This window comes from Gossypium hirsutum, chromosome A11, assembly GCF_007990345.1.
Source record: "Gossypium hirsutum isolate 1008001.06 chromosome A11, Gossypium_hirsutum_v2.1, whole genome shotgun sequence".
NCBI lineage: Eukaryota > Viridiplantae > Streptophyta > Magnoliopsida > Malvales > Malvaceae > Gossypium > Gossypium hirsutum.
In genome coordinates, this window is record NC_053434.1 from 8,654,768 (window position 1) to 8,667,321 (window position 12,554).

The 12,554-nt window shown below is 34.0% G+C and overlaps 2 protein-coding genes across 4 annotated transcripts; one reads left to right on the forward strand and one right to left on the reverse strand.

Annotated features, from left to right (window-relative positions):
• Nucleotides 1-517: 517 nt before the first annotated feature.
• Nucleotides 518-4,721, reverse strand: LOC107924580 (beta-amylase 2, chloroplastic). Of its 2 annotated transcripts, XR_005904805.1 has the most exons (10): nt 4,090-4,721; nt 3,921-3,998; nt 3,617-3,820; nt 2,964-3,158; nt 2,478-2,642; nt 2,108-2,368; nt 1,778-1,978; nt 1,258-1,477; nt 826-1,060; nt 518-722 (listed from the first exon to the last, which is right to left on the reverse strand). XR_005904805.1 is itself a non-coding variant. In XM_016855095.2 (9 exons), exons 1-9 carry the CDS (start codon nt 4,324-4,326, stop codon nt 1,029-1,031), a joined length of 1,593 nt encoding a protein of 530 aa, XP_016710584.2. In that variant the 5' UTR covers nt 4,327-4,721; the 3' UTR covers nt 518-1,028. The 2 variants fall into 2 exon arrangements, 1 of the variants encoding a protein (XP_016710584.2); XM_016855095.2 differs by having other exon boundaries at nt 518-1,060.
• A 4,160-nt stretch (nt 4,722-8,881) lies between these two features.
• On the forward strand, nt 8,882-12,336 carry LOC107922841 (transcription factor GLABRA 3). Of its 2 annotated transcripts, XM_016853029.2 has the most exons (9): nt 8,882-9,174; nt 9,342-9,442; nt 9,676-9,927; nt 10,018-10,114; nt 10,247-10,261; nt 10,344-10,400; nt 10,504-11,328; nt 11,460-11,915; nt 12,006-12,336. In XM_016853029.2, exons 1-9 carry the CDS (start codon nt 9,154-9,156, stop codon nt 12,072-12,074), a joined length of 1,893 nt encoding a protein of 630 aa, XP_016708518.2. In that variant the 5' UTR covers nt 8,882-9,153; the 3' UTR covers nt 12,075-12,336. The 2 variants fall into 2 exon arrangements, with proteins under 2 accessions (XP_016708518.2, XP_016708517.2); XM_016853028.2 differs by having other exon boundaries at nt 8,883-9,442.
• The last annotated feature ends 218 nt before the right edge of the window (nt 12,337-12,554 follow it).

Sequence of the window (12,554 nt, forward strand, 5' to 3'; positions counted from 1 at the left end):
GCTTTTATTTGAGAGGGCAAATAGTCAAGGCTCAAGAGGAACGGACACTGCACTTACTAAATAGCAATATAGAAAACATATAACAGCTCAGCCCCAATTAGAGTATCATTCAACATCAACATTATCTATTTACAGAATATGGAGGCAGTCCATACACATTTTTAAGATGAAATAATATAATTTTTAACTCTAAATTTAATAATTAAATTCACTTTAATACTTTTTTTCCACTTTAGTATTTGAATATAGCAATTAAAGTTCATTTTAATCTTTTAACTTAAAAATATATAATAAAAAAAATTGATAGTATCATATTATACCACATCGTCACTTAAAAATTAAAATAATTATATAAACTTTCAAATAATGACATAATAAAATATCAAAATGTCACACTCAAATATTTTAATAACCAAACTGATGGTTGAAGTAATTAGACCACTGGTTCTTAACTCAATTGATTAGGATGCCAAGCTAACAATAATTAAACAAATAATTAAAAATTCGTAAAAAAATCTAAAAATATATTTTTTATTAAATTAATTCAACCTGTTCAATTTTTGGATTTCTTCCGGTTTTCAGTTTTCACTAATTTCAAGTAATTTTCATTCAACCCTTTTGTTCGGATCATTATACCGATCAGTTCACATCCAGTCAGTTCAACCGAATGATTTAGTTCTATTCCAATAACGCTGGTCATATCATCAAATCTTGATAGAACCCTAAGTACCAAAATAAATTTAATTGTAAGTTCGGGTACCAAAGTGAATAAAAAAATACAGTTACTGAAACAGACCTAATTGCAGCAGATAAAAATAAGCTTGCCTGGGGTGAAGAGGCATTCCCAAAGTTTCAGACTTTTCTCATATCCATCGGCTCTTGCTCACTTGAGGGAATCATGTTCATAAGTATATACTTTTACATCCGTATCCTAAATTATGTAAAAAGAACATCTACAAAGTTATACGTATCTTTCTTTCTCCTAAGCAGCAACCGTCCATCCTTCCCCTTGGGTGGTAGCAGGTCTTTCAGTTCAATGGGAGATCTGATATTGCTTCCCCTATAAATGATGATGGCATAACTTGTTAAGCTTCAAGTAATTGATAAAAGGTATAAAGTTTATATACTTGTAGAAGCAGTACAAGCTCCCAATACAGTTACTAAGGTTCCGTTTATCAGGTCGAATCTACTACTTAGGAAGATCATCTGTTTATCAAAATGAAAGAATAAATGAGAGAAGGGATACTAATATAGTACCATGCATCCCCTTGACAAATCTTTCAAACTCTACAAAGTTGCGTCTCTCTATCAGTGCTGGGTTGAGCCTGAGGTAGGTAAAAGCCGATAAATGGCGGCCATCTGGGTCGTTCCGGGGCTTGGCATTTTCTAGTATCTTATTGTAGCCTTCTCTGTCATAGCATGGAAGAGCATTCTCACTAGCAACCGGTATGGAAACATCCCACGCGGCATTCAGCACCTGGAAATTTGAAAGATGGTAGCAAAATTAGATGTAGTTTGCCAGGACAATCAAGCCATAGACTCATCCAACATCACCATTGCACACATTATAACCAACTGAATGGGCCTGATGCAAAGATTCTTATACTTGACTGAAGATAGGAGTCTGGTCAGAAATCAACACCACTCTTATAACCAACAGATAAATCAGTTTTTATCCTAGAACACATGCTAACATAGTAATAATCCATTTCTATTACAATGTTTTCTACTTTAGTAAAATCAAATTCCCAGAATTAAAAAAAAAAAATGCTGTTACCTGCCAAACTAAGCCCTCTGGGTCTGCCATTGCCTCTGGGAAGCCCTCGTGCTGATTTAAGGTGCGCAATTCAACACATGTGAAGTTTAATGCAATTGCTGCAATCGGAGCATAGCCATCACGATGTGCAGGATTGTAAAACCCAGAAGTCAGCTCTGCAGCATGGCTGGCTGTTTTATACCACCAATGTATACCAGATAGCTGGGAAAGAAATCAAAGCAAAGCCACAATTGTTTACGACAAAAGGCAGATAAGAGTTTTCTTGTAGCTTTATTTTAAAGCATATAATTTAAATCAGCTTGAGAGAATCGAACAGGCTGCAGCACTGACCTTTGCAGCAATGCAAGTGCCTTCAAAAGCCAAGTTGGCCAGAGCAAGCACACGATCACCATGATCAACCAAAATTTGAGAATACCAATTAAGAAAGAACCTGCCGTAGTAGCTGTCATAATCACCTCCATCACGAAAGAATCCAGTCTCATGAGGTGCAGAGTTATAAGAACCAGAATTATCTGGTGCTCTACCCCAGAAAGTGAGTCCTCTAATCTCTGCTGCTTTCTTTAGTCTTTTCATCAAATATTTATCATAACACTGAACTAAAAAAGAGTTCCATTAGGGCTTGGAAGATAACAACTGCAAACGTATCAATTAATGTTGAATCATCAAAACTGGTAGTAATTAACAAAGGTTTAAAATGTACCTGAAATTCACCAATACCAGGATATTTCCAACCATGCTTTACAGGATACGACGGATAACGTAGCTCCCCACATGGACCCATCCCTACTTCAATTTCAGCTATGACTCCACTCACAAAGAAATCATCAAACTCTACACGAAAGTTCCTCATGTAGTCAAAGTAAACCTGCACTCACAAATCAAGCCAATATGTCTTAAAGGTTAGCCATGCATCACAAGAAAAAAAATTATTTGACAAATGATTGAGGAAAAAAGCAAACAACAAGAGACATCTGTTCTAAATATTTTCAATCCTATAGAATCCAAATCTGTAAGGCTGTGCAAAAATTTTTATGAATAGGTTGGAACTTGTTAATGTCTAGAGTCACAGGAACAGAACAGAACCAAGCAAGATAGAGAGAGTAAGAAAGATTTTCTCAAAGTTATTAGTAATAGATAGAAGCATAAATATCCAGTGTAGCTTAATAACCATAGTCAACTGTAATACCTCAACAGCAGTTCGGCCCCTTAGAACCCGCTCCTTATCAATTCCCCATGTAAGGCATTCAGTATTGCTCCTTCCTTCTCTATCTGTGAAATATATGTCAGGGTTGCTGTCTCCAATTTCTCTTACCCACTGAGGAAGTGGAATATTTACATCATCTCCAACATTCCCTCCACATTCATGAAATGACATTACAACCTGTGCCAATTTTATATCAAGAAGAAAAGGATTTTCAAAAGATCAAGTGCCAAATAATGTCAGTTGAATGATATATTGATTACCATGTTGGTCTCAAGACTTGAATCTATGAAATATTTCATATAAATGATATAAGATCACCCTATGCCTATATCAAACTAAAGCATGGCATTCATAGATAAAAAACAAGCAGTAAACAACCTCATCCCACTTTCAGCTTACATAAACTCCAAAAGCTAATAACTCGGATCATTCTTAAAGATCAAGTCGAGTCATCACAAGCTCACAGTGTGTAAAGATAAAATGCGGAATAACTAGTAACTACTAACTAGTCCTTTTCCACCTACAATACATATGAAGTAAAGGGAATACAAGTAGCATCTTTAATAGAACGCATAGTTAATTAGTTATTGTTAAAACAAACAATGGCAAACAAGAATTACTGCACTATTACTCACCTGCAACTTAAGCCCAAGATCACGCACAATTTGAAAAAGCCTCCTGTAGCCACTCCAATTATAAGTTTGAGGGGCATGCGCCTCAACTATCCCCCACCAGCAATCAATCATTACACCATCCACATTAACTGACTTCAAAATCCTTAACTGATTCGTCAAACCCTCTGGGTCAACCAACTCACAGTTCCTGTCAATAACACCCAGCTGCCAACCCCAACATTATATAACAGAAACAAAATAAACAATCTAGTTTTCACTAGGAAACATTTCAAAAAAATCATGCGATCGAGTTTAAAAAGCTTACCGGTAGCATAACGTATACAGGAACATAAGGTGTGCCAGCAAAATCCCGCTGTAATGATCTCGGCCACGATTCTGCAACCTACCAAAACAAGAGACATTTAGTTTTAGATTCTCAACGGATTCTATTTCTAGTGAAAACAATAATAAAATACAAATTACGGATTGGAAACCTTCTTGTTATCTGTGGAATCACCGGCTAGTGGATAATCCTCCGTTCTTTCTCCTTTTCCTTTAACTGAGGCTCGAACCCGGGACGATCCGGAAATAGAAGAAACTAGACCTCCCTTGACCCGAAACGAGTTGTAACCCAATGAGTTGGGAAACCCAGAATGTAATGTTGAGTAAGCTATAAGAGAAGCACGTGACGGGTATAAATTATTGAACAACCGAACTGATGAAACCGCCATTTTGATTTATTCTTTTTTCCAGTAACTGCCTGAATTGGAATGTAATTGAACACTTTGCAGAGATCAACTTGGAAATAAAATGGAAACATTTCCTTTATTTAGAAGAATCTGACCGTAATTCTTTGGGCTTTTTTTCATTTTCTATCGGAAAATATTTCGGGGCAACTCAACGGAAAAGAGGGAGGGAAGAGTGAATTTCGTGTGGCGGGGAAATAAAGGAAAGACTGAAATGCTTCACAGTGACGTTTTATGGATCCAACAGCAAAGAAGAGTTTTTTTAAGTACCGGTTGCCACTAAAGTAAGCCAGCTTGAAAAAGAAAAAGAAGAAAACTAATGAGGCTTTAGCTGAAAGGAGGAACGTGACAGACCACTCTTTTCTTTGCGCGTGGCTGATATTTTGACAGGCTTCTTCCCGTTGGTCTTTTTATTTGATAAAACGATATACAAAGGCCCAAATATCGGATTATGGCATTCAAACTCCAACACCCAATGGCTTTATGATACAGCAACAAGCCCATTTCAATTATATTTCTTTTGTCAACTTTAGCCCAATATCAAAGCATATATGAGTCTATCTCTTTCTTTTTCTGTTTTGAAGTATTTATCCAAGTTTTCTCACTTTCAATTCAAATGAATTATTAGAAATAAATAATTATGTAGTTTTAATTTACTCAAAATTTAATAAAAGAAAAATTACACTATAAATATATACATACAAAGTTATAGCATTCTTAAAATTAAATGAAAGATATTATACACTTAAATGTGTTCAAGTCCACATCTTTAAAGATGTTACCATAGTGATAATATTAATTGATTTAAAATTCAATTGATGATAAAACCATTGTAGTATACCTGTTGATCAATGCATAACGAGGGAGGAAGATAACAAGAAACAAGGAGGAGAGAAAGGTGACACTGTGGAGATTGGTTTACTTAAAGAGTTCGAGAGACGGAACAAAAATAAGATGACAAATTGATTAAGAGGACAATTACTCAGAGTAACTTTAAATGCTGAAAGACAAGATCCTTTCTTCATCGCCGATCAAGATATTTATAGGAGAGGTCCACTTGCTCAATAGTGTGACTTGATAGACTGCTATAAGGATAGTTATCCTCATCTAATGCGTGAAAAATGTGCACCATCTGACCCATCTTGTTATTCCTTCAATTAGTACGAGATTGTTATGCTCAAGTAGATCTTACATCACTTTGAAAGTATATTCACACTTAAAATGCAGGGATTAACTTTTTTTAAATGAGTAAATTTAGCCTTATCCAAAAGTCTGAGAGTAAGTGGTTAAAGATTCAAGGTTTAAGGGCATGAAATATTAATACTCCTTTAATTCAAATAGAAAGTGTATCAAGACACAATTTTAAAGAAAGTCAATAAAAGGATCAAATGCTACTTTTGATGCTAACACATGTCCAAACTACCAAAGGTATAACAATACTAAATAATATCTCGTCAATTTATGTTTTTTCCCTCAATTTTTACTACATAATAATCAAATGAATAATATGAAATGGAAGCATTTTCAAACCAAATTTTAACTTAAATGAAAACTTAAAAAGCAAAATGTTGTTTTTTCTAATAATTTTTATTATTACACTTATAATAATTAGTCATAGGTCATGGATCATCATTCATGGGCACATGCTTAACGTTGACTTGGTATTTTATGTTTGCTTGGTTTCTGATGTTATAATTAAAGAACCCTCAATCAATCACATGTTTCATCTGAACCTGGACCATCATAGCTCTGCTCCGTCCCATCAAAAACTCTGCATTCTCGCTCTATACGAACATAAATTAAATATAATATATTATTAACAAATTATTATATTATACATTCAAATAAAAAGAAAAAGTACTCCCACGTGAAAATTTCAGAATACTAAATAAATTTAAAAAATATACACAAAATTTCTTTATTAACTCAGATACTCAGCATCTTATATAAAAAAAAGAAGTTAGGATACCAATTATGATAAAAATTTAAGTAATTTGATGCTGGTTGGGATGTGATGTGATGTGCCAGTTTTAGGCATGAAGGTTAAATGGGAAGATAAGAGCGGGCCATGTCGTCAATCAAAGGACGTGTTTGTAACCTTTTATTTCTCTTTATTTCATCTTTATACAAGTAAAAGTAAGTCATAACTGAGAACTGGAACAACCACTCACCCAAAACACATGCACTTATCATTATTATCAATGAGAGTGACGTGATTTTCTTTGCCCAGAATCTTTGCTTTAATGATAGGTGCTGGCAAGTTTTTTTTTTCTTTTTTTTTTCTTTTTGTACTGCCATCGAGGACGTACAAAGAAAACCAGCTCCCCACATTTATAGCTTCAAACAAGGTCAATTTTTTTCAACTTCAGAGTTTCACATTAGAATATGTATTGGTATAAAACTATAAACCATCCCACCTGAGAGTTATTTATAGTTTTTCATATTTTTGGGTCTTTACCTAGCAATTCCCACTGAAAGACATTAACAAGGTTTCATCTCATTTATCATTTATGGATTCTAGCATTGGTTTGTTTTGTAGTGCAGATAGGCAAAGCAAATTTCCTAAAGGCACGATAACCAGGGCAAAATGAAAACCAGTCAAACGCAAGATTCCAATTTTCCAAAGGGAACTTGTTTTGAATTGTTTCCAGACAACTCGGACATTTGCCTGATGCATGCAATTGCAAACATAGTCTCATTTATTATAATCTTCCACTCCAAATGTCAGAAATATATATTTGACTCTGAATATGTGTATAATATATATTTTTTGATATAAAGAGGAGATTGTGATGAGCCGTGATGTGATATTCGAGAGAGGATTGGAGAGTTAAGTAATATATCTATAATGTGTGAATGACAAGTATTACGTAAATAAATCCAATAATTTAAACTCACAGGTACTGAATGTATAAATTATACATAATAGGTTAAATGATGATGGGAGGTATAATGTGGACAATAAAGCACTCACATAGATGATGCCAAAAAGATATTATATTAAGAGGATCAAATTTTAACAAAAATGTAATGTAACTCGGTGGAAGCTCATCTTTCTTCTTCTTAAGGCGAGGAGGGAGAGGCCTGGGCCACTTCAATAATGTATACGATATTATATTATATTTCACCTTGGTATTTATGGGTTCAACGCCACTAAAGCCTGCCATCGCGCTTTCTACGGTCTCTGCCTTTTACAAACCTCACCTACCATTCTTGCTCTGCATTTTGTTTTCCTACAGACAAAATCACTCTATAATGAGCAGCTTAGAAGTGTCATTGGTTGGTTTGGAATGACATCAATTAGATTCAAATAAAAAGTTTTGTATAACTAAATAGATCGGCTTTTAACTTAATTTGAATTTACCTGAGAAGTAATTTGAAACCAAAATAATACCTGTGCTTATATCATGATGGAAGGAATCTAATATTATTATTTCCCCGAAATTCTGATTTTTTTAATTTTTTTTTATAACACCAAATCTACAAAAAGTATTTTAAAAGATAAAAGAAATGAAAAAAATTTAAAATGTCATATCTAGAACATATAAAATCAAATGTGTGGGGTTTCTATATTCAGAAAAGAGATGTGTGGGGTTTTTGAAGTAAAGGTTTTGCCACCGATAGGTGCGGGGTTTATTACTTTAGTAGTAAGAAATTTGATGTTTTTAAGCCATGTTTATAATTATTAATTATAAAAAAATCTAAGAAAAATAAAGTGAAGATTTTGCCTTTATGAAGACAAAACAAGAAAGAAGAAAAGTTGCATGGATAAAGCTGTGCCTTCTGCTGGTCTATAGCCCATAGTACTTGTATTATTGAATTCAATTTCAATATTACTTATAAATATTAATTATTCTAAAATAATAATAAATAATTATATAATGCATAATTTTGTATTAAATTAAAGAAAAGTGTCATCCCAAACTGTCAAATGATAGATAATAAAACATTTAGAATTGACAATGACAAGTTAATGTTATCATGTGGGAAAAAAAAGAAGGCATGACATAAATTTTCATAAATCATAATTACTGCTTTAAAAAAGTTCGAGCCTAGTGTTGAAAAAACAAAACAAAAACTTTAAAACAATCAAATATAAACATCCATATAATTGTTGTTTGATAGTTGTATAGTATTAAAAAATTGGTCCAAGTTGTAATTTTTTTGTGTTACGGTATTTATTATCACCAATTCATTATTTAATTTTTCGATTGGATCTTAACTCGTAATTTATATTTCTTGGATCTTACGTTCATATGTAAGTAGTTCGTATGTTTTCATGAATTTACACTATATAAATTCTTATCATAATGCATACGAATTTATGCATAGAAAACATATATTAATCCTAAAATAGAATACATATTGACATACATGATGACCTATTTACAGCATTAGGTTTAAAAATAATAATTGTATTATATAAATAAAATATTTAACCCAGAAACTCACAAAAAAAAGAAACACTCAAACCGTTCCATATTCACTTAATTATCAACGATAATGAGCCTTATAATAATGATAATAATAATAATAATTTCTGACGCATGATCTAATTCTTCGTTTTCTCTCAAAAGAGTTCATAAAACTTATCCACAGTGAATTTAAAGAAGAAAGGTTCAGGAAAACGATACAATGGATAAATGCCAGACAGATTCTGTTTGCATTTTTCTGAAAACCAAGTTGCCATATTGCTCTGCATTTTCTTTTTATTAATTCAGAAATATTCTTGACCTAGCTTGTTGCAATCTTAAAGAAGGGGGAAGGAAAAAACCAAGTACTATAAGCTCCAAAGTTTGTCTGTCTTTGGTCATGTCCTGCCTTTTTGAGTTTGTACATATTCCACTTTGCTGAAAGCAAATTTATCGGTTTTGGGTTAGCTGAGAAAAACCTGTCAAAACAAGGGTGGATTTTGTTGTTAATAGGTTTTCCAGAAATAGCAAGTTGAATTTCCAGTCATATTTTTGTTATGTCAAATGGCTAATGTTGTTAAAAACCAGGTTGGGGTGCCAGAAAACTTAAGGAAACAGCTTGCTGTGGCTGTTAGGAGTATACAATGGAGCTATGCAATCTTTTGGTCTTTATCAGCTACACAACAAGGGTATTTTTTTCATACTTGGATCATTTGCTTTCATCAACTTTACTTGGATCATTTGCTTTCATCAACTTTAATCTTGTTCATGTATCTCAATCCTCATTTTTGGTTAAAATATGTTTTGATAGCCGATGTAAACTAAATTTACCACAAATAGAACTCTGGGTATGGTAATGGGAGAGAATCATTTTTGGTTAAATTTACCACAAAATGATATGGCTTTGATTGATAATCACCAGGGAAATCCAATGGGGAGATGGATACTACAATGGAGATATCAAGACTAGGAAGACTGTTCAAGCATTGGAGCTTAAAGCAGATAAAATAGGGCTACAAAGGAGTGAACAACTGAGAGAGCTTTATGAATCTTTGCTGGAAGGTGAAACTGATCAAAATAAGAGACCTTCTGCTGCATTATCTCCAGAGGATTTGTCTGATACAGAGTGGTATTACTTGGTTTGCATGTCCTTTGTATTCACTCCTGGACAAGGGTAATAAATTATCAATCAAACTTTATTGCCTTATATCTGTTCGTTGGTTTGCATAATTGTTAATTCTTGGTTTTACATTCTGTTGCATAGTTTGCCAGGAAAAGCATTTGCAAATGGTGAAACCATATGGTTATGTAATGCTCAATATGCAGATAGTAAAATTTTCTCCCGCTCTTTGCTTGCTAAGGTTGGTTTGTTTGTTTGTTTGTTTGTTTTCACTTGGCTTGAATGTTGTTAATTTTAATGCATTACAAGATTGCCAATTGACTGACCTGTCAACTTGCTTTTACATGACTTGATGTCCATCATTTCCCCATAGAGTGCATCTATTCAGGTAAGATGATACCTCCTTGTATGAAGTAAATCTTGTCGTAAAATTAACCTGTCTCATCTTGGCTATTAATTTTGCTGTGCAGACTGTGGTATGTTTTCCCTACCTAGGAGGTGTTATTGAGCTAGGTGTAACTGAACTAGTAAGTTCCATTTTGGATCTTGGTAAATGTAGCGATAGAACTTATTAAGGAATCAAGCAATTATGGTACTTTTTATTTTCTCTGAAAATTCTTAATTCTTAAGGTTCCGGAGGATCCGAATCTGCTCCAGCATATTAAAGCTTCCTTGCTGGACTTCTCAAAGCCTGTTTGCTCTGAGAAATCTACCTCTGCCCCTCATAATGCAGATGATGACAAAGATCCTATATGTGCCAAGGTTGACCATGAGATAGTGGATTTGTTGGACTTGGAGAACCTCTATTCCCCTGCTAAAGAAATCAAATTCGATCACAAGAGATTCAACGAGTTACATGAAAGTATCAAGGAAGATTTCAATATCAGCTCCCCTGATGAGTGTTCAAATGGCTTCGAACAAAATCATCAGATGGATGACTCATTCATGCTTGAAGATGTGAATGGTGTTGCTTCTCAAGTACAAAGTTGGCATTTCATGGATGATGACTTCAGCATTCAAGAAAAAGCAGGAATCTCTTCTCCCAAGCGGGGAAGTGTAAGCCATTCTCATCTTAAAGAATTCCAACAAGGAAATCACACAATACTGAGCTCCTTGGATCTTGAAGTTGATGATGACTTGCACTACAAAAGAACTGTTTCTGCTATTCTAAGTACTTCAAACTGGTTGATCGAAAGCCCCAGTTTCACTACCTGTGGCTACAAATCTAGTTTTATCAGTTGGAAGAAAGAAGGAATGGAAAATTTTCATAGACCAAGGCTACATCAAAACATATTCAAAAAGATTCTATTTGCAGTGCCTCTAATGCATAGAGGCAAATGTAGCCTTGGGAAATTGGAAAACAATATTGATGCCACAGGACACGTTTTACCTGAGAAAAGAAGGGAGGAAGAGAAATTCCAGGTCCTCAAATCAATTGTTCCTTCTATCGATGAGGTTATTTGACTTTCATAGATGCTATTTTATGTTATCTAGAAATCCACTATGACATAAAATTCATACATCTTTTTTACATACGGTGTCTTATTATAAAAGTTTATTCTGATCTGCAGTGTTTGTTTTTGCAGATTGACAAAGAATCAATTCTCAAGGACACAATTAAGTACCTGAAAGAGCTAGAAGCAAGGATAGAAGAGTTGGAATCTTGCAAGAATTCAATGGAGTTTGAGGCAAGGCCTAGAAGGAATTGCCTGGATGTGGTGGAGCAGACTTCAGATAATTACGAAAACAGAAAAGTTGACAGTGTCAAGAAGCCTTGGATAAACAAGAGGAAGGCCTGTGACATTGATGAAAGCCTCCATGAATCTGGTTCGGAATTAAATAGGACTATTCCGAAAGATGGCCTTGCACCAGCCGTGAAAGTAAGCATAAAAGAACTGGAAGTTATAATTGAAATAAAATGTCCTTGCAGGGAATTCTTGTTGCTGGATATCATGGAGGCTATAAACAACTTACATTTGGATGCTCACACCGTCCAATCGTGCACTCTCGATGGTCTTGTCACATTAACCCTGAAATCTAAGGTTCGTACGATCAGGCTTGTTTTAACAGAATCCTCAGTTCTTTATTGTTCCATTCTTAACAAAGAATCCTGTCCTTTTTTATTTTCCCAGTTTCGTGGAGCAGCCATTGCACCTGCAGGGATGATCAAACAAGCACTAGAAAGAGTTGCAGCTAAGTGATGATGAGAATCAGATCATAAACTAATCATCAACCGGTATTCAATTTGTTGGGTTTCTAGGTTCAGTATGCTCATCTCTTGTTTTTGGGTTACTTGGTAACCAAGCAAATGCACTGTTAAAAGGAAGAAAAAGAAACTTAGTTTTTTCTCTTAACAAGCATTTGTTTTCAGCCATTGTAGCCTTCCCTTTAGCTACCTAGTACCTGTTTCTTGTAAGGCTTTAGGTTGAACCTCAGTTATGAAATTACTTTATTTTATGATCATGCAATGTCCAGTTCATCACTTTTCTTTCCTTAATTTATTAACCATACTTCATCTACTTAATATTTGGGGATTTTCCTCTCTAAAGCAGCAGTTTAAATTTAATTATTGATAATTAGCATAATATCAAATTTAACCCTTAACATTTACATTTTTTCAATTTGATCCTTATTCTATTTTTGAGCTAAATTTGACCCTCAAATTTTTAAAAAAGAGTCAA

Coding starts and splice junctions, on each gene's coding strand:
- LOC107924580 (XM_016855095.2), bottom strand. CDS start 4,326: ATGGCGGTTTCATCAGTTCGGTTGTTCAATAATTTATACCCGTCACGT. Junction 3,821..3,920: donor CTGTATACGTTATGCTACCG/GTAAGCTTTTTA, acceptor TGGGGTTGGCAG/CTGGGTGTTATTGACAGGAA. Junction 3,159..3,616: donor ATCTTGGGCTTAAGTTGCAG/GTGAGTAATAGT, acceptor AAATTGGCACAG/GTTGTAATGTCATTTCATGA.
- LOC107922841 (XM_016853028.2), top strand. CDS start 9,318: ATGGCTAATGTTGTTAAAAACCAGGTTGGGGTGCCAGAAAACTTAAGG. Junction 9,443..9,675: donor TTATCAGCTACACAACAAGG/GTATTTTTTTCA, acceptor GATAATCACCAG/GGAAATCCAATGGGGAGATG. Junction 10,401..10,503: donor AGCTAGGTGTAACTGAACTA/GTAAGTTCCATT, acceptor TTAATTCTTAAG/GTTCCGGAGGATCCGAATCT.